The 25388-nt window shown below is 42.1% G+C and overlaps 1 protein-coding gene across 1 annotated transcript; it reads right to left on the reverse strand.

The window, feature by feature from the left end:
• Nucleotides 1-572: 572 nt before the first annotated feature.
• On the reverse strand, nucleotides 573-18585 carry LOC133221273 (glycerol-3-phosphate dehydrogenase [NAD(+)], cytoplasmic-like). Its single transcript, XM_061369994.1, has 8 exons — nucleotides 18449-18585; nucleotides 12858-13035; nucleotides 10874-11014; nucleotides 9531-9669; nucleotides 8037-8149; nucleotides 6306-6539; nucleotides 6049-6155; nucleotides 573-4757 (listed from the first exon to the last, which is right to left on the reverse strand). The coding sequence occupies exons 1-8, from the start codon at nucleotides 18487-18489 to the stop codon at nucleotides 4661-4663; spliced, it is 1050 nt and encodes a 349-aa protein (XP_061225978.1). The 5' UTR covers nucleotides 18490-18585; the 3' UTR covers nucleotides 573-4660.
• Nucleotides 18586-25388: the final 6803 nt, after the last annotated feature.

Below are 25388 nucleotides of genomic sequence, written 5' to 3' on the forward strand. Positions count from 1 at the left end.
GACCATGGGAGTTCTCTAAACCAAAAATGGTATTGCATACGTAAAGAAATGTGTCTTTAGCTTTTTTTTTTTTTTTTCCCTCCACATTTTTTCTTGGACATATAAATAAAATGGATTGAGTATTTGTAAGAAGTTGAGAATTGGACGTTTTGAACCACATGGGGGCACAGCTTAGTTCAATGTTAATCGCTTGATGGACAAAATATGTAAGAGGAAGTAAAGGAGCAAAATCTGTCTACCTAAGGACAGCTGCTCTATAGAACACTTGTAAGGATGTTTGTATTTGTTTCTGACTCTATAATGTATAGCAAATAATCCTGTTTGGGTTTTTTATTTAAAGAAACTCTTACAACACCACTGAGGTGAGTAAGCTGCAACCTAAAACTGTCTGAAGGCATCACAGTCAAGAGAGTACCTTGCACTGGGCTAGTTCCCCTTCTTAACTGCAGGTTAAGTGTGCTTTGAATTATACAAGGCCTAGGCTAGCCTTAAGTAGGTGTTTCTGAGAAGCAATACAAATTAAAAATCACATGCTTTAAATATGTACAAATTCCAATTAAGAAACACTCAGATTAATAAGTGAACACTGATTATTTTAATATATGCACAATCAGCAGTCAGTGTCAATTGATTCCTTGAAAACAGAAAGGTTTGAGAATACATCTTAGGTCCCAGAGGTTGATGTTGTATTTTTTTGTCTGTTGTGCAATAATACAGTTTAAATGGTATCACTCAAAAAAACAATGCTTTTGATACTTGAAAAGAAATTATTGCTTATTTTTTCTTACTGTGAAATATTTGCACTGTCTGAACTTTCTGGTTAACTTTATAACTGTTAAACTTTTTTACTGGTGTTAATTTATTGTGCTCAGTATTTGATATGCTGGTCTCCTGTCTGTGTAAGTGTGAAATTTGTCGTATTTAATTGAATTTTTTTTTTGTCTTCAACACAGTTGTTTATCTTGAGGGTTTTTCTTTTATTCTCTCTTCATGAGAATTACTGGGAGATGGTTCAAAAACTCAGTGCTCACCTACTTCTGAATTGTATGCATGCTCTAAAGGAAGAGGCCTAAGTGTGTTGCACCCTCAGGGGAAAACCTACCTGCCTGCCTGTCAGAGCTCTTACAGTCAGGTTCACCTGGCTTAGCTGAGTAGCTGCATCAGTGAAGTAAAACTATTACTGCCTTAATAATCTGAAATATCAGTCATAACTCCTTGATGTGCAGCCCATCAACTGGCTGTGAACTGCAGAACTGGATGTGGCTTTGGGGAGTCAGGCAAGGAAGGTGCTTTAGCCAGCAAAATCCAACACTTTCTGTCCTGTCAGTGCAATAGCAGCTGTAGCCATGTTGGAACTGCCAAGAGATGTGTTGAGTTCAAGTTAAAGTGAGAGTGAATTGGTGACTGTCAAGAAGCGTATTTGAGTAAAACTGACTACCTCAGTTCTGTTTGACTTAAGCTTGTAGACTGCTGTGAGCTTCCAAATCTTAAAATGAAGTAAAAACACATCTCAGGTTTTTAAGAGCAAAATAAATACAGTAGGAAGCATAAGCCATTTCTGACTGTAGAACACAGCTGCAACTGTAGCTTAAACTAATCAGTTATGTAGCCTTAAGCATAGCTTGCCCTGTAAAAGCCGATATTGGCTTTGAATAAATACAAAGCTTGCAAGCAGCTACTTTAGGCGTCCTGACCCCCATTGTGGCAAGTCCATCCTAATGCATCTCTGATGTGTGAAAACTCTGAAATACAGCCCAAACACTCCTTTGTGTGTTCACCAGTGCAGGTGGGGCAGCACGAGCCCTGGAGATGGTGCTCAGAGGTGAAGGAGTTACCTTGTCTGTAGCAGAAACATGTTCAGTGTGTAATGCCCACAGGTTTAGTTTTTTAAAACACTCCGTGTTTGCTCATGGAAGTAAATTAGTCTTGCAGTCCTTTTTCTTTACCCCTGTAGTTCCAATCTGTAGTGGCTCAATTAGAAGTAGAGGCAAGTCATATTTTAGGAAGACATTTTTCTAACATTCCAAATAATTATGATGAGGAGCATGCAGCAAGTGAAATCACACTGAAAAGCTGGAAACCCATTGCCCTTGAAACAAGTTGAGATCGTGGGAGACTGTCATGACTTTGCACGTAGGTTAATTACAGAGGACTTCCTAGGTGTGACTTTCAGCTGGCTGAGCAGGTCACGGTCTTTCCCCTGCAAGATGTAACAGTCTTCAGGATTTGGGTCTATTTGTAAGCTGAATAATGTGATCTTATACTACCAGACTTCCAAAACACAAATGTTGCCTTTTTAATGTGAAGCTTAGCTTGGAGATAAAACAACTGTCATGAGAGAACTGGCTGACCTTGAACATGTGTTTCCTATTTTAGTACAGAATGTAAATACAGAACAAACTATTTTACATAGATTTTGATGGGATTGAGATATAAGGGCTAATTTTTGTTATTTATGGAGTCAATATTTCCTTATTTTATTGTTTAAAAAATGTATATCATTCAAGAGAAGGGAAAAATGTTCATCAATAAAATGTCTTTAGAAAATTGATTCTTCTTGTGCTTTCATTTAAGCTGATGATTATTAACCACAGGAATAAACACAATAGAGGACCACTACTGCAACAGTCATTTTTGAGCGAATTTTGAAACATGAAATGACATTAAGTCTGCATAACGATCACTTTATTAAACCATTATTTGATACACTTTACATTTGAAATGTTCTGTGTTGTTATTAGCTCGTACATGACTTATCAGAAGTTCAGCCTGCTGTAGAAGAGGGGAGGTTCCTGAATTCTCTATCCCATTTCTGTGTATTTGATGCTTAAACATTATGCAATATTCAAGTCTTTATCAACTTGGAATGAGAGGTCACCATTCCCAGTTTTGCATGAAGAACTTGGCTATGGTTCCCAATTCAGCAGAAGGAATGGTGGTGTTGTCTCTGGTGGCTGCGACCAGATACAGAGCTGCCTTCACTGCTCTGCAGCAGCGATCAGTGCCGCTGCACTTTCTGGTACCCGAGCTGGCTGGCAGACTGAGCTTTGTACAACAGATTTATAATTACAGTACATTTATATATATTACTCTGATAAACGTGCAAGAGATAACAACACTCCTCTAAAATGCAGAGTAAAGATGATTTTATAATCTAGCTTTTTTTTTTTGCTTTTTCTCTTTCCCCTAAGCAATATGTCAGCAAATACATAGAGAGATTAAAAAACCCCGCTTGCCTTCCTTTCTGCTGTTCTGGAAAATTGGATAAAGCAAAGCATAAGTAGGTTACTCTTCCTTTTTGTTTGACTTGTCTCAAAATAGGACTCTTTTAAAAGGGTATCAAAGCTTATAAAATGTGCCACTGTTCATTCTATAGATGGCTTTAACTGTGAAAAACACCAGGTATGTAAAGTTACCCAAGTGCAGCTATGAGGTTTAAAAATGTTTAATGTTCTAAAATCAGCGCTAGCAGTAGCAAAACAAAACCCCTGCTCTATGAACCAGTGTGTTTAAAATTCAGGAGGGGAGAGAGATCCCCTCTCCCCAGCTGTGAGATGGGGTGCTTAAGCTACAGCAGGGTCAGGCATTATTCCTCAGCCTGGGACAATGTGGGAAGCTGTGCTGGTATCAGCCCGGTGGTGCTTCCCAGCAGAGTTAAAACGCAACCCAGCGTCAGATGCAAGCTTTACAGCATTTCTGTGCGTCTGCAGCGGTCATTTTCATGCATGTATAAAAAGTCAAGTATCATGGGGGGGTTCACTGTTACTGGTTGTGTCTTCAGAACAGCAGCACTGCACAAGCTGCAGGCTGGGTTGTGCATACACCCTCCCTCTCAACCTCCACTTCTTCCCTCCCAGCTTCTACCAATTTATGACAATGACTTGCTGAGAAATCCTGACCCTAACACAAATGTATTTGGTTATTCCCACTGTTTTATCTGTGTTTCAATGGAGTACAATAAGTTTAACAAAGGTCAGGCTACTGATGAGATTTCTTAGTCTCCTGAATGAAGCAAACATTTCCCTGCAAGAAAACCCTCTTCTCTCCTTTGCCCAGCCCCTAAAGCTGTTTTATATCTACATCAGCTGAACATTCATGTGGGTCTGAACACAGTGGTGATGCACAGTTTTCAAAAAAAGCCTACACTGGGAAATGAAATCCAGGAAGGAATAAATGACACAAAGTATAAAATGTTGTTTGTGCTTGAGGGGAATTACGGGAACTCAACATTTGCCCGTGTGATTGCGTTTTGCTGCTGTCAGACCTTTTTTTGTACTGTAGCTTGTCTGTTTGGATGAGTCCTTCAGTTCTTCTGGATCTTGTGCTCTTCTGTAAGCAATATTAGTAGGCAAAATGTAGATCTTCACATGAGCTGGACTGAGTTCCTTACAATGGGAACTGTTTTCAATTGACAAGAAGGTAAGTGTAGGAAATGCCACATTAGTAACTCAAATACTGTTAAATTTTACATTCATTTCCTGTTGGGTATAGCATTAAACTTAAAGGCAGTTTTTACCCCCACAATGGGGATACGTAAATACATTCTTTGTTGCTTTTACAGCAAGCACTGCCACACAGCCTATTCCTCTACTTTATTCGCCGTGGAGTTGACAGAAGTCCTGGGAAGATGAGACTGCAACCAGGTGAGGAGAGGGGATCTCTAAAGGTGCTCTGGGTGGTTCTGCAGGCACGCGATGAAATCCTGAATCAGTAGACCCTCGTAGCAGATCTTATAGATGGTTGTAAATAATGGAAACCTAAAAGGAGTGCATTGCAATGAAAATAGTTTTAAAAGTTGGTATATATAAACATTTCTGTTCAGTTTATAATGGGAAGGAAAAAAAAAAGCCCACTCGCTTTTTTCTCTCTCTTTACAATGTAATTTTAACTCAGAGGTGCCTTTACTGGAAGACTCTAGACTCTACAGGGCAATTAAGAGGAACTAGGGGCAATTTTTGGAGAGTGACAGCAGAAAGAGCTGTTTTAGAGACAAAATGCTTATCCAGTATTTTTTATTAAACAAAACCCCTTGAATTGCATATCCTCTTTTTCCTCCTGTGTACAGAACTCAGGTATTACTTGCATTCATTATGCAGGTCTAAAAGCCTAAAAAGAATGAAAATGTCTAACAATTTTCTTTTCCTGGCTAAAAGGTTCTTTCCCTTTTCCAAGCTGTCTTAGTCATTATGTGGTAAAATATGAGCCTGCTGCATGACTTGGAGCCATATATGTAACTAAGTGCAATTATAGGCTACTTGTTAGATCAAGTTTGATTTAAAGTTCATATCCTGTCAAAAAGAGCTTTTATTTTCTCATTTTTGAAAGATAATGCCACTTTGATTTTCTGTATCTAATTCTAATAATTGGAGGGGGTTTAAGTACCCTTTAGTGGTGTTTGACCTCTCGGTACTGCTCATGTATGAGAGGGAATGGGATGAAAGGAAGTTTAGCTTTTCTAGTACGTAAACTGAGACAAAGGTTTAAAATCACAAGCAATCTTTTATAATCCCAAATAATTATAGGTACTTTTTTATCTCAGCATTATTTGTGACACTAAAGCATCGATAGCAGCACATATTACCTACTCAATGCATGCAAAAAGTTTTATTAGGAGTATGCTCCCAAATTTTATACTGAGAGAACCTCATTAATATTTGCACTGAGAGCAGTATTGCCACAAGCTGTAATGCTGATATACTAAGAGCAAGATACCCTTTGACCCATAGATCATGTTTGCAAGCTGACTCCTATGGTCTTCAGCCTTGTCTAGGGGAATGAGGATGTCTGGGTAGCTCCTTTGGATTATTATTTCTTTTTTTACCTACATGTATGTGGCTTGTTTCTTCTAATGCTGTTTAGCCTTCACCCCATTCTACTGACCATGGCAATGAGGAGCTCTAATGGTGGCCCAAGATGTAGACAGCAGTTGTTGCAGAAATGAGCAAGGTAATTAAACAGCAGTACTGTTGAGGAGTACCGTTAAGGAGGTTGTGAATCACTCATAATTTGTTGTTGGTTCAGTTGGGGTTTCTAAATCAAAGCACTTACTTATCGAGCATATTTTTCTGTTTCAGAATCTTGTAGACTTCAGCTGAGGTCTGAGGACCTTGCAGCTTTTGTCCATTCAGCATCTCATTTTCCAGTTCCTGAATGGACTAGAAGAGAGGAGACCAGTTACTTGGATCACAGGGGATACTTCTGCAATACCAGCAGCTACTGAGAAGGTAAATGGCCAATGATGCCTTCGTAAAACACAGAGGGATTTCTTCATGTATTAGTGTAAAATATTTCAAAATCTTCCTTACTTTTCCTGTGCGAGCAAAGGCTTCTGCTACTCTTCTGTTGCGTCCCCCGTAGCAGGTAGTGATTAGATCAGCAACCCCGCAGCTTTCCAGAAAAGTGGCTATTGATACCGGTCCCCTGCAGAACATCTTGGCAAAGGCCACCATTTCCATAAGGCCCAAGCGTATCACTGCCGCCTTTGTATTATCGCCAAAACCCAGTCCATCGCAGAACCCAGCTCCCACTGCCACGATGTTCTACAACCAGTTCATTGTGAAATACAGAGGAAGAAAGGAAATAAAATAGTCAGACAAGATGTGTAGTTTATCAGCGTGCACTGAGCTTTAAGAAAATCCCACAAATCTGTCTGCAATTTCCAATGGCCATGAGCTTATCTTATGAAGAAGGTAGACAGCCATTACTGTTGAATAAAAGTAGGTGGAATACTAGGGGATTTCTTGGAAGTATCTGCTGTTATTCTCATGGGCAAAAATCAAAGCATCTTGTTTAATATGCTGCAATCATGCAGTGTGTATGCAATTAATGTTTTGATTTTCTGCTACTTCCAAGTTGGGATGCACTGACCTTTCTGTTTTAATTAGTTTAAATATCCCACATGGAGTCATGCCTTTCTAAGTTTTTGTGGGCCTCTAACTTAGACAGGCATGGGTTCTACATACAGATGCTGCAGAAGATCAAATCTGGGCTTTACATGTAAAAACAGTCAGTAGAATTGCCCTTTTCTACAGCTCTAAACAAATCTTTTGGGATCCTAAACATCTTCACAATTCTTTACCATTGTCCTGCACACCCCCTTTCCACCTTCCAATGCCAGCCCTAAATAAGTCCTTAAATAAATGTAGTTCACTCTGTATGAGTAATATGTCACCTTGCACTGCCATTGAAGTGTTTGAAGCGTTTGCACCAGACATGCATGTGCCTCAGTGCTAACTTTTTATCTTTAGCAAAGGCAATGCCAAAGCAATGATCTCAAGAAGAACAAAGATTTCCCACAAAGCGGAAACAACCTCTCTTCCAGTCTGTGGCCAAAAGCAAAATCAGAGGATATTTGAGTTTGTATGTAAAGAAAATTTTCTTCTTGTACATAAGGTTAAACAGGACCAATTGTTTCCTAACCTCCCCCACTTCTCTAAGGAAAGGTGAATTACTGAAGTAAAAATCATTGGATGTATAAAAAAGTACAAAGGATCACAAGCTGTAGTCACCTTCAGCACATTTAAAATCAAACTTCGAATGTGCTGCCTCATTGCAAATTTGGTGATTTTGTTATCATTTCTGGTCCAGCCTGGGATCTCGAGGTGGGCATTGGTGGATGCCACACAGATGTGCTGCCAGCTCAGAGCTTTGCTTCTGATGCAAACCTTCTAGCAAGTTACTACTTGAACCATGGAAACAAGTTATTAGTGGGAGCTACTATATGTAGTAAGAGTCTATTTCATGTGCTTACAATGTGCAGACAAGAATATATATGGACTAAATTCTGCCCTCAGCAGCAGAGGTGCCTCTGATAAAATGAAAGTAAAAATACAACTATTTGGAAATACTTTGCCAGCAGTTATATTTTTAAGTAAATTTTCCCTTCTTTACAAGTTAGAAAACTGGCACATGAACTACACATCTGTGCTCACTCAGTCACGCAGTGGTACCTCGTATTAGACCCTGTGCCTTACAGAAGACTCAGGTGAAGGCAGAATTTGGCCTTAATAAGAACATTTTGTTTTGAAATCACTCACTTTTAAGGCTCCGCAGATCTCCACTGTATCAGAGTCAAGCACCACGGTAATCCTGAAATTGGGGGTCTGCATTAATTCTTTAAAGATTTCCCCTTGTTTTTCATTTTTGCAGCCTGTGGGAAGTAAGGTGACAGAGTGAGTTTGCAGTGTTTCAGCACAATTAACTGAAACCAGAAATAAGGTCCCAGGGGTCTCTTCAGATTTGTTGTCCCAGTAACTGAGTGTTACTAAATAAGACATTTGTGTGACAGCAGCTCATGGCTGCTGGGAGCCAGTGTTAAACGTATGCACGTCACACGGCATTGACCAAATTTAAAGACTTTATAAGTAGATAGCCCCTAACACAACCTTCTGCCTGAGAAATCTTGTATCACCATAAACCATGCAAAAGGTGAGATTTACAAATCACTTTGTATAGCACAACAGTAGAATTTCTGCTTTAAAAACGTAAGCAGGTGTAATTGCTAAATATTATTATGGGGTGCAAATGATTAATGCTCCCAATTACAGGGAGATCCACAGATAATGAAGTTGAATGTTGGCACTGCTGGAACATTTTGGTAGACAATTCTGTGGAGGTCATGTATAATGTCATTACAGTGCTCACCCTGGGTGTTGAAAGAGAGCCCTCGGCAGTAAAGGGGCTAGGGTCTGACTTTATCCAGACAGCCTGCAGGCATCTGGGCAAAGATTTCTGAATGGAGTTTCACGTAATTTTTATACAGGTAGCTCAGTTTCCTTCAGGGGATGCTCAGCAGGGAATTTTACTAGAAATTTTACTGCCCACAAGAAATGCCCAGGTTTTCACTATCACTGTAAAATTCACAAGCAAAGGAGCAGTATTGCTACTTTTATTTTCTTTCCCTAGCTGTGGATCTATGTAACTTTAATTTGACCGACTTTAAAAATCAATGGGTTTTAAAAACTGCTGTATAAACTTTCCAAATCAGGTCAGACCCAGTGCTGGGAGGATCTGAGGCTATGTCTTGGCAAGCAGACAGAATGGGAGGGAGGAACAGAATGTTACTGGGGGTTTGGTTTGGTGTTTGTTTCGTTTTTTTTAAAAAACAAAGAATTTTAAAGATGGAGAAACACACCTCAGGGAGCATGAGCACATATAAGCTTCTGATTACACTTCTCTGTCTAGACTGTATAGCGTATCAACTGCTGATGTACTCAGTGTTGAGCTGTACAGACACAAAAGGTGGCTCTTGCCAACTCCCACAGAAACAGGATTAAGCTGTAATTTTTTAAGGGATTAAATTAGCTCTCAGCACTGAAACTTGCTGTCAGTTTGGATCTGATCCTGCCAGCACCAAACTCCCTGGAAATAATTCTGCCTCTCTGAATGAGCTCAACATGTACTGTGCCTCTTGGGAACCACCTGGGACCCATCACATCCCCCTGCTTTCTCCAGAGGTTACCCCTGTTGCCAAGCCACAGGTGATGTTGAATTGCAGTCAGCAGCTCTGATTTGCTCTTTGCAATAGTTACCAATGGTGGTTTCACAGAACTTCTCGTCAGCCACTTCTTTGGCTATGTTGGCCCCCATAAGCACGCTGATTTCTATTTTCAGTTTCTCTCGAATGAGGTCAGATATGAGCTGCAGGCCTTCGGGACCCTCATCAATCCCCTGAATGAAAGGCGATAGTCAAAGCCAAATTGTTACAATAAGAAAATGACAGCAGTGGAGCACTGGTAAAGCAGAAAGTGTCCTATTGCCTGCGGCTCTCTGATTTCAACTGGGTCTTATATTTACTGGCATTAGTCATTGACCCGAATGTTCTCAGTTTGTACTTTGATAACTGCAAACTCAAGGCAAGTTCAGGGAAAAGAAAGCAACAGTGAGGTAACCCTGCAAGAAGCCTCACATCCAGTACTGCCTTCTTTAATGCTGTATTATTCCTTTGTGTTTAATTTCTGTAGTACAGAACCAGACTTTTAAATTAAGCCTCTAACCAGTGGAGTTTTTGCAAGATCCAAGTATTAATGTGAGTGCCTCATTGTTATTACAGAGTATACTGAAATGTCTTGTTTGGGTTTGTTTTTTTAAGCTAAAGAAACAAGTAAATTTGCAGGAATTTCCTTCCTTCCCCACCTCCTCTCCTCTGCGTACTGCTTCTTGTGAGATAATTTCTATAGGGGAACAAAGTGGGGAGGGAAAGAGCTGGTATTGCAGTCTGAAAACCTGAATTACATTTCTTTCATGACAGTTTTAAATTGTATATTTTCTGTAATCGAAAGAAGAGGTAGATTGTAATCCTATGCTTTGCCTCTGGCTTTCAGTTTGAGATTCTCTTAAAATATTAATTCCTTTTAAGATTCTCATAATCTGGTGCCTCTAACCTTAAAAAGAGATTCCTCAGTTCATGCCAGATTGAAATGGTCTCAGTTCTGCAACATCGTTTGTTGCTATTGTACCATTTTAATGCTGCCAAGAACAACTTTAGCATGTACTTGGAAGTGGCACTTTGACCCAGCGCTCTTTCCAGTTAAGAGTTAATTGAGGCTGTAGTCTGAGTATTTTTATTGGCAGCAGCACCAGCTTGCACAGTCCTCTCTCTGTCCATTTGCACCTCCATGCTGGTCCGAGTGGGAATTTATCCAGGCTAAAGATGGCTGGCAAAGACAGATGCTCTTAGCCTGGCTAGGTTGCCCCATCCTTTCCTCTCATGGGCACCAGAAGGGTTGGCAGAGGCTGGGTAAGTTTTAACTCCTGCAGAAAGAAAGGCTTCTTTTTATGCAGAGCATGCAGCTGAGGGCTGGAGCTCTTATCCTTAAGTTGAAGCTATTTATTTACTCCATACAGGTGGAGTCTTGTGGAGATGACAACTTACCTTGATCAGGGAAATCCCAAATGTCCCGGGCTTTATGTGGTCTGCAACCTGCTCACAGATTCGTCCAATAAATTGGTGTGGCAGAACAAACACTAAAATATCTGCCCAACTTGTTGCTTCAACCACGTCTGGTACAGCCACCTGGGACAAGAGTGACAACCAAAATGAGCCCAGGTAGGAATCCTCATACCTCACAAGATAACAATGTGCTGATGCCTTTGCAGATGTGTTGCAAAAACGGCCTTAATTTGAACAGCTGCTAGCTTTTCACTTGAGCAGTTACAGATCTCTTCTGAAATATCCAAAGCAGACTATTTTAGATTTGGATTTTTAATTATTTTTTTTTTTAATTATTTATCCCAGCCCTGTGTGGATAATCTGGGGAAGACACTATACTTTCTAAACTTGCAACATCCTGGGAAGCCCTTTTGCTGGTTCAGCTCCTTCAGGCAGTTTCTGAGCAACAGTATGTGGTTCTTTTGGAATGAATGGTAGTACCAGGAGCACAGGGACAAACTGGGATGGTGAGAAAGAGCCTCTTCTGGCAGTCTTTAGTTTCCACACATCACCAGCTGAGTTTTAGTCAGGAATAAACTATATAAAAAGCAGAGATTAGCATAATCTTTGGGGGTTATATATGTGTCTTTGTTTTAAATATATACTAATATTGACCAATAGTTACAAAATCCTATACAGCATGCTTAATAACTAGAAAGCTGTATCTTCCTCTGAAGTTAGCATTACTCAGAACAGTTTAAACCAGGCTGCAAAGGCAATGGCAGGTGATTTTGAGCCTGCTATCACAAGCAGTTTACAGTTAGGCAAAACATCACTCTTGGGAGCAGCCTTGGAACACACAGCATTAGAGCAAGAGGATTCCTAGTGGGAGAACCAGAACTGCTGCCAGCAAGGCTGCTTCTCCAGGGTAACAGCAAAGTGGGAGTGGGGCAAAGGCTGGTAGTGCTGTACAGGCTGTGCTGCTCTCTCCAAAATGCTGTAGAACAATGCAAGTTAAAAATTAGTTGGGTTTGGTTGTTTTTTCCCTCAGTAAGAGATTAAGATGTGAGGGTCCCTCCGGGCTTTAGTGCTGGTGAAGGCTCAGACTTTGCTGTAGAGAGGATGAGGCTGATCTCAAGTGGTGATGACAAGCCTGTTGACCTGCTAGAATGTTGTAAAACTAAGTGATAAGTCAATTGTAGCCCGGGAGAACCGTGTGCCAAGTTCAAACCACAGGAGTGCAAATATGCAATCGCTGCACTAAATGCAGTACTAAATACAACCACTCTCCAAGCAAGGAGACCCACCACATGCAGCATCTAAACTTCCTTTTACCACTGCAACTGTTCCAGAAATGTGGTGCTACTTTCTTTAATTCACAAAACAAGGGCATTTGGCAAAATCCCAGACAGGCAAAACCCCTCACCTTGCTTTCTTCAGTAGCAGTAAATCATCTAAGCTGGTTAATTTAATTAGATTAATTAGAATTGCGTAACTCGGTATTTTAAATGTTCATGAAAATTAAATACCTTATATTTCTGGTGGAATTTACAGCATTATTAATTATAGCAGTGTCTTGCTAGCCTGAAATTACCCATGAGCCAATAGCTCATTATTCAGCCCCTTGTAAGCCACAGCTGTTAGCTGTGCTGTTGATTCCTTTTTTAGAAGGGAGAGCAGTAGCTTTCCCTTTTTTTTTCCAGGATATGCTGTGGGTTTGAAATAGCTCCATGCAGACAGATCTCTGCCTGCCATCTATAGAGTTCTGCTGATTCCTGCCAGAGGAGGATGGTGCGTTACCAGCACCTGACAGTTGGCTGTTTGAAGTTACATGTGACACACGAGACAAGAAGTCGCAAAAGCGAATTATATTCCAGTGAGTGAGGTGGCAAACCAGAGTGAAGCAATGAATTACTTCCTTATTTTTGCCAGATGCTGTCTCCCTTACAAAATAAAAGTATTTCAGTTGTTTTTGTTTTCAACTTACCACATTTTTGGGTATCTTGTATCCAGGCAGGTATTTAACATTTTCATGTTCCTGGTTGATGATTTCTGTGAGTTTTCTTCCATTAATGATCTCTTCAAATACCCATATCTTGACAGTAGGATCAAATCTGTTGGATTTCTGGACATTTTGGCCAATGATTCTTGCTATGGCTGATCCCCTTTAAAAAGGAAAAAAAACCCAACAATTAATAGAAAACAAAAAGTTTTATTGTGAATTGGAAACAGAAATTGTTTTAAATATCAGAACTCATTAAAAAAGCCTGTGCTATTCAGGTGCTTGCTACATTTATCAGAAGGCTTTATCCACTACCCTCCATCAAAACCCCCTCAGTTTAAAACTACAGAAAGTAGAAATAGAAAAAACAAAACTGTAACCAAGGGATCTGAAGTCGTATCAAAGATTATAGGGTTGAAGTATGATGTACCATCAACAGCACTGAAAATACAGTATCTGCAATTAAAATCTCACTTGATCCCTGGCTAATTATTTATTTTCTTTTTTATTTTGAAGACGAACAAAGTGGAACAACCCAGGCGGTAAAGCACTGCTGAGCAATCTGCTGTGACAGTCTTTGTACATCTCATCTAAAATAGGCGCATCCCACTTTCCTACCAATAACCAAACAGTTGCAATTAGGAGTTTTTATAAGAGCCAAATCCTCAGAAATTGTTCTTTTCTTAAAAATAAAGTCTTCAGCCTGATGGTTTGTCTTTATTTATTGTTCTATTTATCACCATAACAGGGTCTGTAATAGTTGCAGCCTGAAGATATTTTAACCATCCAGTTTACTCTTCTTCAGGCAGGCTGAGCATTTTTTAATCTCAGCGCAGATGCTAATTTTATTTCCCCATCACCACTGTAGCATTGCAAGCATTCACTTATTTTTGTTGCAAGAGAGAATTAAAAACCCCACAGAAAATATTGGCAGTATTGTGTAATGATCTTGAAATTTTATGGGGAGGAGGGCTGATTACTTTTACTCCTCTGTTCCCTCTTTCCATTTTAATGCTACTTTAATCTTTTGAGTACTGGCCATTTTACTGCCATGACTGAAGGAGGAGCTCCAGTTGCAATGCTCTTGTCCTCTGACGCACTTATAGCACACCTGCAGTGAGCAGTATGAACAGGATTTAGCTGTGATACGTTTTCTGGGACCGGTAAAGGTCTCCAGCATATCCAAGAGGAAGTCCAGGTAGGTCAGTGCTGCCAACGGTTCAAAGGGAAACCACGCTGTAACTGGCTCTCCTTGGCTCAACCACATTTTTGATATAAGAGGTTTGCAGAAGGCTGAATTGCTCAATAAGCAATAAAAGAGTAAGGGCTTCATCTTTAACGATAAAGAAATACTACTGAGATCATGTTTCACTTTGCTGAGTGTTGACTATATGCTATATCCTGAGCTGCCATAATGCTTTTTTGTTTGCTTCATTAGTTGGTTTTGGCTTTTTTTTTTTTTTTTTTTTTTTTTTTTTTTGCTGTTGTTTGTGGGTTTTTTTTTGTTTAGTTTGGGGTTTTGCTGTTGGTTTTGGTTTTTAAGGGATGATTGGTTTTAGCCCTTAAAAACATTTAGGGAAATGTTTTAGGGGTGAACCTTTACTGTAAGAGTTCTGCTTTTTTTTTAAAAAAAGACATGCAGTCATATCATACATATGTATCATTTATAAAATTACTTATATTCTGGTTCTCTTACCCTGCTATCTACAGAAAGCACAATCAAAGCTTGAACTGAGGATGAATTGTGCTCTGCATGAGAAAAATGTATTAAAAGAAAAGGGTTAGGGTTTTTTTGTTTGATTGGGCTTTTGTTGTGGTTTTGGTTGGTTGTTCTTTTCCCCAGATAAACCTGAGATCTAAATCCATTGTACAGCTTATGCTGGAGTTTCCACCACAACCTGTGTGATGAACTGAGAACTCAAGCCTATCCATAAAACTAACTTTTCTAGCTATGACCAAGTTCATGTGATTTTCTGGTGAAAGATATACACTGCAGCTCTAACCTCTCAAATACTGAATGGAACTTTCAACTCTCAGTAGATAAATCTGATCTTCTAGCAGAGCTGTCATTCCCACCACACTTGAATGTTGCCACCCAAGTGTTTTCCTAGTGACAAGATATCAGTGAAGTTATCTCAGGCATAAAGGTAGCTCCGTAAATAACAGTGTTTTCCTTTGGTTTCTCTTTAGATGAATGAGGATTTGGGGCAGGAAGAAATTAATGATTAAAAGGCATTGATCAGTCACCACCAACCCCTCAAACAGTTCGAAACCTGATGCTCTGTTTTAGTTAGTCCATTTAAAATTCAGTCACCAGCCTTGGGAAGAACTGCTTTGCCTATGAAGGTGGTGTTTGGTAGACTACACAGGCTTGCCAGAAGAAGGTTGCTTATGCAAACAAGGATGCTAATGTATAAAGATTTCACCATGGTTTTATTTTCTCCAAAACTCAATTTAGTGAAGATTAATAGAAAGCAGAGAACTACACTTAGATATTTTTTTTAAGTAAGTAAAAACTGCCCATCAGGGCTTTTTTCCCAATTATGTTAATTTGTGTTGGAAGTGATTTACATATTGCTAAGAAAATAAAAGCTTTTATCTGCAGATTTTCTATCAGTATAATAAGAAAGCTTTGATATAGAATAACTCAAATAAAACCTGTTATTTACATACATGAATATGAAAGTGATTGAGACATACCTCAGATCTGGTAAAGAATAAAGGTTAATGGACTCTGCAAAGCAGCTAATCCATTAAATACTTCAGAGTGTATTAGGAACTTCTGCTGTTCCTAATAGTTTTTCTGAGGAGGTCTTAAAAACCTCAACGGTTTCAGGTTTCTTCCCTTCCCCATCCACCCCATCTCAGGTCTTTGCTATCCTCAGCATTAGGAAGATCATCCTCACATTTAGCCTAAGTCTTTCTTACCACAGTTTAAACCCATTTCTAGATTAGAAAGGTGGAATATTGTTTTTATTCTTCAGATATTTAAAGAAGATCATGTCTTCTTCCAGTCTCTTTCTTAGGCAACCACCTAAGGTTTTTTAAATTATAGTATTGCTCAGGTTGGAAGGGACCATCAGAGGTCTCCAAAGTGGGAACAACAGTGAGTACAGATGGGTTACCCAGGGCTTTATTCAATCAGGTCTTGAAAACTCTCCAAGAACCACCTCCTCTCTGGGCAACCTGCCCCAATGCTTTATTATTCTCAAAGAGTTGTTTTTATCTCCTCTCTTCATACACTGAGTCAGAACCTCCTCTGGTTCAATTTATGACTACTGGCTCTTGTTTTCCTTCCACGCACCTCCGCAAAAAGCCTGGCCATCTGTCCATGTTGGAGACAAGAACCTAGCTCAAGCTGGAGCTTTGCTAGAGAATCTGCAGTCCGAGCAAATCTGAGAAGCTTGGGAGAGATTTTGGATTCTGAAAGACCAGTCAGTGAACTATACATCTGTTTTTAAAAACAGGTAACTGAACCACGGTTAATGTAAACACATACCCTCCTGCACCTGGCTGGCAACCGCAAAATGCGGTGCAGTACTTTGTTTAACCATACCACTCGTGAGCCTCCTGGCAGTGTTGACTTAGGAAGTCCCAGTGACCCGCTGAACTTCTGCAGCGACATGAGCTATTGCAACATACTGCATTGTCAGCCTCTTTTCTGAGCTGCAGGGAAGACTCAAGAGCAGTGATCTGAACTGTCACCCAAATATTCAGGAGGAACATAAGAATAAAAATGTTTGCCAAAGATAAACATGGCTTTTCTATGTTGTGCTAATACAACCTGTTCTGCCACAGAGCCTATGAATAGATGTGATTTGAACATCTGAGCACAATGTTTATCTCCTCCCCAAGGATTTACAGGCTATGTATACGGTAGGAAGCAAGAGATAGGCCAGACAGACAGGCGGCATGAGTAACTACACAGTACTGAATGGGCTGGGGTCTCTGTATGCCTGTGACATAACCTTTTTCAAGTTTGTAGGTACCTGTGGAAAAGGCGAACTTCCTCCTTTCTCAAGTATGGCTTCTGAAAGGAGACAACCAAGAGGTTTTGAAGAATGTCTTACAGCAAGGGGACAGCTTGGGAAAGGCAGGGTTGCTTGCTTGAGGATGGAGTAAGAGCACAATGAAGGCTGTCACTATGGACTGACCAAAGGTAAAAAGCTGACTCCCAGGAGTACAGTCATGGGAGTTCAGGGGCTTGGAAGTGACAGTGAGCTGCCTGCACAGGCTTGGATGTCTGCGGTTAAGTTAAGGTGAAGGAAAAGTGCAGGGATGCAAACCCTGGAATGACATGCTAAAAGCGGCAGTCAGAAAAAAGCTCGTACAGAAATCATGGGGCAGGACTGTATCTGTCAGGGCCAGCGAAAGGCAGATGTGTGATGATGGGTTCCCAGAGAAGACTTAGGTGTGCAGTTACGTGTCAAGGGCTGTGTCTGAGAGATGTCATGCACAAAAAGCCTGTGATCAGAAAGAGCATGCATGCGGGGGCTTGGAAAGCAATGGACTGGTTTTGCAAGGCAGGAAGGCAAAGAGCTGTACTTTAGGTATGCTGTGTCTTCAGCAGTTCACAAGCAACCACTCCCACACCTATTGATTTTTCTTGGCATTTGCTTCCATTTAGCTGTCACATATGTTAAAAATTTGAAGAGGCTTTCTTGCCTGGTACAAAAACAATCCCCAGAGCTACCTGAAGGCTGGCTTTGCTGATCCCAAGTGCATGCACATAGACGTTGGTCTGTTTGTACTCAGTTTACATAAACCGTAAGAGAAGTAAGATGCAAAGTCCGGTGCAATAGGGTTTACTGCCTTCACTGGGGTCTGACTCAAGGAGCTCTGGAGCTTCTGTCCAGGCTAGAAGGGACTGAGCAGTAGCAAATATATTCTTATGAATGTGGATAAGGATAAATGGGGGACCTGAACGCAAGGCTTATACAGGGCTGCATCTGCACTGAGATGCAAAATGACACGCCGAGGGGGATGGAAGTGAAAGATGCCAATAAGTCATGGCTTTAAATGGAGCCTGTGTCCTAGTTCTTTCAAAGGAACACTAACAGCATTACTACTGAATGCTTAAATTTGAATCACCTGGGCCCAGTCACCAGCATACATAGCTGCAGAGGCACAGCTCTGCTCCTCCTGTGAATCTCTAGCCTCTCATCAGGCTTTAAATGGCTTACACAGCCCAGCGATGCAGGAGTCCCATGTCTTTCATGCTCTGTCTGGTGCGTCCCCCAGGGGCGGCTGTCCCTGCTCAGGGAGTCGGGGAGGCTGAGGCACGGACACGGTCGGCATCGAGGCCGCGGTTTCAGGACCATGGAGACCCCCAGCTGCCCCCAGCCCCGCCGCTCTTAGCACCGGACCTGTTGCGAAGCACTCAGCAGTACCGGGGGCAGCCGGCCCGCGGTGCGGTACGGCCCGGCTGTCCCTGTGTGAGCCCGCTGCGGGGGTTGGGGGAGGACGACAGGGAGGTGGGGAAAAGGAAAGAAATGGGAATAAAGGGAGCAGTGGGGAATGGAGGAGAGCAGGGAAGAGGCGGGGGGACTCAGGGTCCCCCGCGCTGCGGCACTCACCAGTTCCCCGAGCCGACGATGCAGACGCGGAGAGGCGACATGCTGCGGGCTGCCCTGCCGCCCGGCGCTGCTGCCGGCGGCTCGGCTCGGCCCGGCCCAGCTGCCAGCACCGCCCTTCCCGGCCCGGCCTCCGGCGCCTGCGGGAGGGACGGGCGTGAGCGGGCGGCGGCGCCGGGGGGCAGTGCCGGTACTGCCCCCCTGCTCCGCCTGCGGCGGTGCTTGCCCCTAGTGGCTGCCCTGCCATTTAGTGCCCTGAAGAGGGAACCGGGAGATGGGCACCTTCTCCAACATTCACAGGGTTGAGGGCCTGCGCGGGGATGGCAGGGCAGCCCAGCACTTGTCGTGGTGTGAGACCTTCCCGCCCACCGGCAGCCCAGGGGGTTTCTGCAGGGTGGGTAAGGTGGCAGAGATTGGGAAGGATAAAAGCAGGGCCCTTAGGGGAAGGGAGAAACATCAGGAGGCCCCATGTTCTGTCAGACAGGTGCATCATGGCTTAAATGCTTCCGATAGATGAGAAGCACACCAGGGAAAGGTTATGAGTGCATCTGCAGAGACAAATTCAGATAATAAATTATGGGTTATATCACAACTTTCAATATGGGGCATCCCGTAAAATTTATCTGCAAGAAAGAAGGAAATTAAGTGTTGTTCCTTTTCCCCAACATGGTCTAATCATGCATAAACCCCTGCAAATTATCACATTTTACCTCACAACTCTCTGCTGACCCCACATCCTCTTCAAAGCAGCCTTTCTCTCTCATTTTTGAGCCAGAGCTGCATTTGCTACCTCCCCTGCACTCCTGCACCTGTGCCTGTGCTCCTCCTTCCTCTCATCCTGCCGTGCTCCAGTTCCCTTCCCCTACAGGAGGCTGTAGGCTCAGCAGTGACCACATCTGCTGCCTTTGCACCAGAGCTGGGCTCAGTAGGTTTCTGGCTGTATGTGACAAGGACACCCGACCCCATGATTCATAGATGGAAGCTGGCTGCCAGCATTTCAGAAGCCCGTGGGTGTTTCTGGAGGTACACATATGTTCAGCTCGCCTGCTGTGAGCTTCATCGGCTCAGCTATTTGTTATGTCCTGATGGTGGTGAGAGTGCTTGGAGACATAACAAACTAGGGCAAAATTCTACAAAATACCTTGACAAAATGGCCAGCACAGGTTACTGAAGAGGAAGGTGTAGCTGGGCCCCTGGCCATATGTGAAGCTTGATGGGGAGCTCAGTGAGAGGAGGCATTGCCCACATACACAGTTTCAGCACAGGCAATGCACAAGAGCCTTTCTGCGGTTCCAGAGCCATTTCCACCAGTTTGCTACTTCTTCATCATTATTTGCTCTTTCTCTTGCTCTATTGCTCTTCTGTGCCTCTATCTTCCTTTTAACTTATTCTCCTTCCATGAAGGAGACGTACTGCGGAGGTGAGGAGGAGCCATCATCCTTTTTGCCCTGTTCAGTCCCTGAAACTTCTCTGCTTGTTGTTCTGTCCTGGTGAGTACCCAGGCCTCAAGTAAAGGACACACTCATTGAAGCACTGGCTTCCACAGCCAATGCATAAAACAGGTGTCCCTAGTCTATATAGTATTGCAAACTGTAATGCTTTCATCTAAATTAATGTGGAAACTTTTAATTACAAAGGGGAACTATATCAGTTTGGTGGCCTCTGGGCTGATGGCTGTATGTGTCCTCCATACTGAGGTTGTACTAACCATTTAGTCAGTGCACAGAAGCTGGCAGGGGTGATACTGGCAGGGGATGAGCAGGCACACGGATACAGCAGCACTTGTAATGAGCCGAGGATGCAGCCTGGGTCTGCGAGCACACGTTAGCTTATACATCTTCCACTAATTGGCCATGGAAATAGATAACTTGTGGTACTGCTGAACTGCCCTCTGGATTTGCGGACTCACTGCTCCATGGAGATGGATGGGAAACCATTCATGCACAAAGGACTTCTGGGCAGTGTGCAGGCAGTTTTACTTGACAGGTTTGAATATCAAGGCTGTCTCAGTGGCAGGGTTGTGTGGGGACACCGAATGGCCCCAAGAAATGGGTCCTTTATCAGATACCAGAGCCCCAGAGCCATACTGGGGGGATGCTGACAACTGTTGTTTCATCAGGCAAGGAGAGGGATCTGCCCTTTCCCACAGAGGCACAATGTTTGCTTTTCACATTAGCCCATGAGCACTACCTCTCACGTGTGAGTCATTAGTACATAACAGGCATAAAAGCTAGGTCTGCTTAATAGGGAGGATAAAGACAACCCTCTGAAGGCCATTCCCACCCAAGCTCACCTGATTGCCTGCACCTATAGGTCACACCTGTGTCAGTAGCTGGAGATTACACAGCTGAACAGTTTTCTTCTGCCTAACCGCTGCTGCAAAAACAGAAAAACCTCACTGTCAGTGCCACAAAGCCAGGGCAGCCCTCAGGAGCTTTTTTTCCTACCCCAGGTGTGGCTCTTTCTGTAACAGCAATGCAGTCTTTGAACACCCTGAAAAATGCGGCTGAGGAATGTCAGACTTGGCAGGCCAAGGACGGACAGGGAGGAGAGATGGGGCTGGGTGTTCTGTAGAGAGGGATTTGAGGGCAAATTAAAGAGCAGCCTGTGCTCTCCAAAGGTATAGATACAGCTATTGCGCGCTTTGCTTCCTTGGCCACTGGTTGGTGGTATTTGCATGCTCTATACAATTGAGTGACTAGGATATACCAGATAAGTATGGGATAGGGTTAATCCCCTGTTCTCCTTCCCCAGGTGAGCTAGGGTTCTTGGCCTAGTTCTTGCTGCCAGCCTCATCATATTCCATCTTAATATTGGTTAGGTTTTTTTTCCCCTTCTTCTAAGGAGAAGCTATTTGGGACCATTATTTCTCTCACAGTGAGAGCCCTTTTCCCTATTTCATATCCAATTTATGCCCACCTGCTCTAGCACAAGTGCTGTCTATAGATGTGAATGATTTTTCTCCCCTGGTGGTTATTTTCCTACTCTGCCTGCCTTAAACCCCAAATCTGTTCACAGAAAGGAGTTGGAGCCCTTCTCACTATTCATTTTGCCAAGCTCAGTAAGACATGCTCTCTTCCCTCTTTTCCCCTGATTAAATGGATGGCACTTCTCTGTACCTATTCCAGTATGAATTCAGGCTTGCTGAACACTGATAAGTTGAATGATGCCCTAAAACCCCAGCAGAATTTTACCCAGTGCCTTGTATGTATTTACTTATTGTTCCTGGAAATATGTGGCTTTCAACATAAAAGACTGTATTTACTTTATTAATAACTACATCAGGAACGTGGCTCTTCCTCTTCTGTTTATGCTTAGTACATAAATTTTAATCTACAGCAGAAATGTTATCAATCTCTCAGTGCATGCCCCTGTATTTTATGCTGTTACATTGCATCCCATGTCTGTTACTAGGGCATAAAAATCATATAATCCTTCCTGTGGTGTTTCCTCCCTATTGAAAATGTCTCCCAACTTTGCTGTTAGCAAATTTCATTACACCACTCATCATTTTTTGTGCTGAGCTACCTAATGAAATTACTCAGTAAAACCAGTTCCTTCAGCCCCATAATTCTGCTATCAGCCCCATCAGTAGTTTTCACTCCCAGTATTATTCCTTTGGCATTTTATAGTATTTACATTAATACTCATCTTCTTGACTTTAACTAATAATTAGCTAGATAATACCAAATGAAGTGCTTTACCAAAGTCCAGGCTGATAAGATTTATCACTTTTCCTTAGTCTACCTTTGTCCGTAAATGCAATCATCTTATCAAAGAAAGATATTGGGGTAGTCTACATATAACATGCCTAGCTTGCACTTTAATCTATTTTCTGCTTCCCTCAGTGTTTTTGGTTACTCATGGCTAACATTTGCTCTAAAAAGCCTACAGATTTCAGTGATGAAGGTTATTCAGTCTTCAGAAATGAAGGGTAAAGAGCTCTTGAGTTTTGTGGCTGTGTTGCATGCAGTGATTTACATATCCATGCCCTTTAGCCCATTAAGTGTGCTGCCTCTGCTCTCTGGGGTTACATTTTCTTTGTCATAGAAACTGAAGCAATATATTCCTTTGGCTTTTAGATACCTGCCCTGCTCTTATTACTGGCGATGCTTTCCTTTGTTTCATTTGTAATCATGCAGCTAAAAACCCTTTTGGTCTTGTTTTCCTTCCCTATGCAGGTCTGATTTGTTTTATTTTTACCTGTACCTTTAATTTTGGCTGGTTGAAGGATAGTTTTCTCTGCATATTGCTCCCTTCTTCTTTCACTGGGTTTTCTGCATGTTCCTAAGATGTCCTGCACTGTCTGCATCACAGTTCTCATCCTATATGGGCATACAGAGCTACAGGTAATATTCTGCCTTAATTTGTCTGATCCCTTTGGTGAGAAGTAAGGTTGAAGGAGTCTCTTCTTTCTTGTGACTACTTGATAGCAAAGCAGAATATGAATTTTGCACTCCCTGGGGTGGTGACCAGATAGCATTGCTCCCTGGCATGTCTAGGAATGCAGGCTTCCGAATTTGGGGAAAGAGGAGCTGAAAATAAGCTGGTTTTTTTTTTTTTGCCAAACTTTGTGGACTGATGTCTGCAGGACTCAAACATGTAATTGTCTCACCTGTTTAGCCATGGGTAGAGTTAAGCTTGGAGTAGGTCTGGAGTTTAGAACAAGGGTTTCCAAGTTCAGCCTGGGTGTTTGAGAGGAGCTCACCTATTGTGAATGTCCATAGAAACCTTCCCCTGGATGAGGTCTGTAGACTATCAACAATCAAACACTTCAACTCTACCCAAACTGCAAGCACCATACATAACCCTCACCCTATGCTAGTCAGCCTCGTGGACATCAAATTACTTATATATCATAGGCCTCTTTGCTTTCCACTGGAAAATTTTTGCACATAAACTTTCCCTCAATTATATTCTATAAAAAGATTCTAGAAAGATTTGCATTGGTTTATATATATATATATATACACACATATATATATAAACCCACTAAATTATTGCACACTTAATGATTTTTAGTTACAGGTAGTAAATAACAACCATTTATACTGAGTAGCATGTAATAATGCAAAGCAACTCTTCCAGGATGTAAGGTACAAATAAATAATGTCAGTTTATGTCCCTAAGAGCTGACAGTCCACTCTACGTACAGCTTCCACACGGACTTCTTGCAGTCTGCTTTTACTGACTCATGGGATCTAGAAAACAAAGCAACTCCACTCACTTTATTTAGTTGAGTTTTCTACTGCAGGTTCTGTGGGATTATATAGGAAGAACTTTTTCTTCACACTTAAATTAGTTCTCAAAAAAGGTGCTCAGCAGAAAATGAGAGTGGATTTTAGCCCCATGGAAATCTATGTAATTCCAAGTAATTTAAGGAATTCAACCTGAACAGACTGAGAAGCCAATTGTAAACTAACTATACTCTTTATGACTTCCTGTAATCTCACGGAAAAGGTATTTAGGAAAAGCAACAACACTATAGCAGAAGTGAAAAATGAGTTTTCTGAAAGAAAACCAGTAGTGGCAACTGAAGAGTTAATTTTCTGTAAAACAGATCTGAAATCTCAGGCAAACAGGCCTACAAAGACTTTCCAGAATCCAAATATACCTACTCTGTAGGCAGCACAGGCTGCAACAAGAAGGAAAGATGCCATTTGAAAATTACGAAGCAGATGCAGAACTAGACTGCGCAGATACAAGTAAGAGATCTGGAAATGGGAACAGCTCAGTATTAGTATCCCACAAGCAAAGCTTATATAGAAACATAGCAATCAAATTATGAAGGACAGGTTTGCATACAAAAATTACCAAATGCTTTGGCTTGGTTTCCAAACTGATCTTGTTATACCTGGAAATGGCATTTGACTGAGATAACAAGCAGCTAAACATGATAATGGGAATCACAGCAGATGGAGAGATATTAATGTTGCCATAGAAACCATGCAGGAAAGGTGTGTAGGAGTAAAGTGTGGAAAGGAAATGCTTCTAGGAGGCGGCGATAGTGACTGAAGAACTGAATTCACTCAGCAGCTGTTAAGGTTAGTCAAGACATTAATAAAAAACCCCACAAAACCACTAGCTTTTCAGGACATTAAGAATCATGGAGGAAGGGAGTACTAATGGTGGGCTGCAGAACAGATGGAGGCAGCAGTGCCATGTTTTGCTGTAAGATAGGTCAGAAAAAGTCTTTAGAGAAAAGCTGGAGATGGCCATGAGATGGATGAAAAAGCTGTGAAGTCCCTCAGCCACAACAGCACGTGTTCCCTTCACATCTGCTGGACATACACTGGACCCAAGCTGGTGGCACAGGGACATGCTTTCCTTCACTGCCTCTTCTCTCCCTGCAGCAAGTCTGTATGTGCTCAGGTGGTGACCCAGCCCAGCACATTCATCAGCTGCTCACCTTTCCTGTGCAGAGAACCTGTGGAGTGGTCCCACAGTGTTGCTACAGGGCTGACTCCTTAGTGATGAGCTCATAATGTGGCTACATTTATATAAGAAGTAAGGCCCTAAGCAGACAAATGTGTATTTTTAAATTTCCCACACAAAGGCCTTGAGTAGGGAGCTATCTTGAGGAAGCTTCTGTTTCACTCTCTGTTGTGGTGAATAATATGGTGGAAAAAATAGCCTTTAACTCAGGGAGGGAGCAGAGTCACCATTAGCTGTTGAGGCAGCTCAAGGCAGAAGGCAAGACCTCCCATGGTACAGAAGGCCCATACAAAGGGAGATGGGCTCCAGACATCGCCCTTTGTGTTAGAACAGCTTGCACCCTGCCACAGTGAGTGATGAGGCAATATCCTGAGCTCTCTGACTGCTCATGAGATGGAGAGAAAAGGGCAGGGAGGTGTCCCTGTATGACTTAAGCAAGCAGAGGGCTGGTGCATGGGGGAGACTCAGGATGCACATCAGCTGTCAACAGCAGCTCCAGCAGGCTGTC

This window comes from Neopsephotus bourkii, unplaced genomic scaffold (genome assembly GCF_033783945.1).
Source record: "Neopsephotus bourkii isolate Nb327-2 ecotype Australia unplaced genomic scaffold, CSIRO-AGI_Nbou_v1 NB_1526, whole genome shotgun sequence".
NCBI lineage: Eukaryota > Metazoa > Chordata > Aves > Psittaciformes > Psittacidae > Neopsephotus > Neopsephotus bourkii.

What these genes read in the sequence shown, in the direction of transcription:
- LOC133221273 (XM_061369994.1), bottom strand. Translation starts at nt 18,489, where the DNA reads ATGTCGCCTCTCCGCGTCTGCATCGTCGGCTCGGGGAACTG. An exon ending in ACAAGATACCCAAAAATGTG is followed by an intron (nt 11,015 to 12,857) that starts GTAAGTTGAAAA and finishes CTCTTGTCCCAG; the next exon opens with GTGGCTGTACCAGACGTGGT. An exon ending in TTGGGATTTCCCTGATCAAG is followed by an intron (nt 9,670 to 10,873) that starts GTAAGTTGTCAT and finishes CCTTTCATTCAG; the next exon opens with GGGATTGATGAGGGTCCCGA.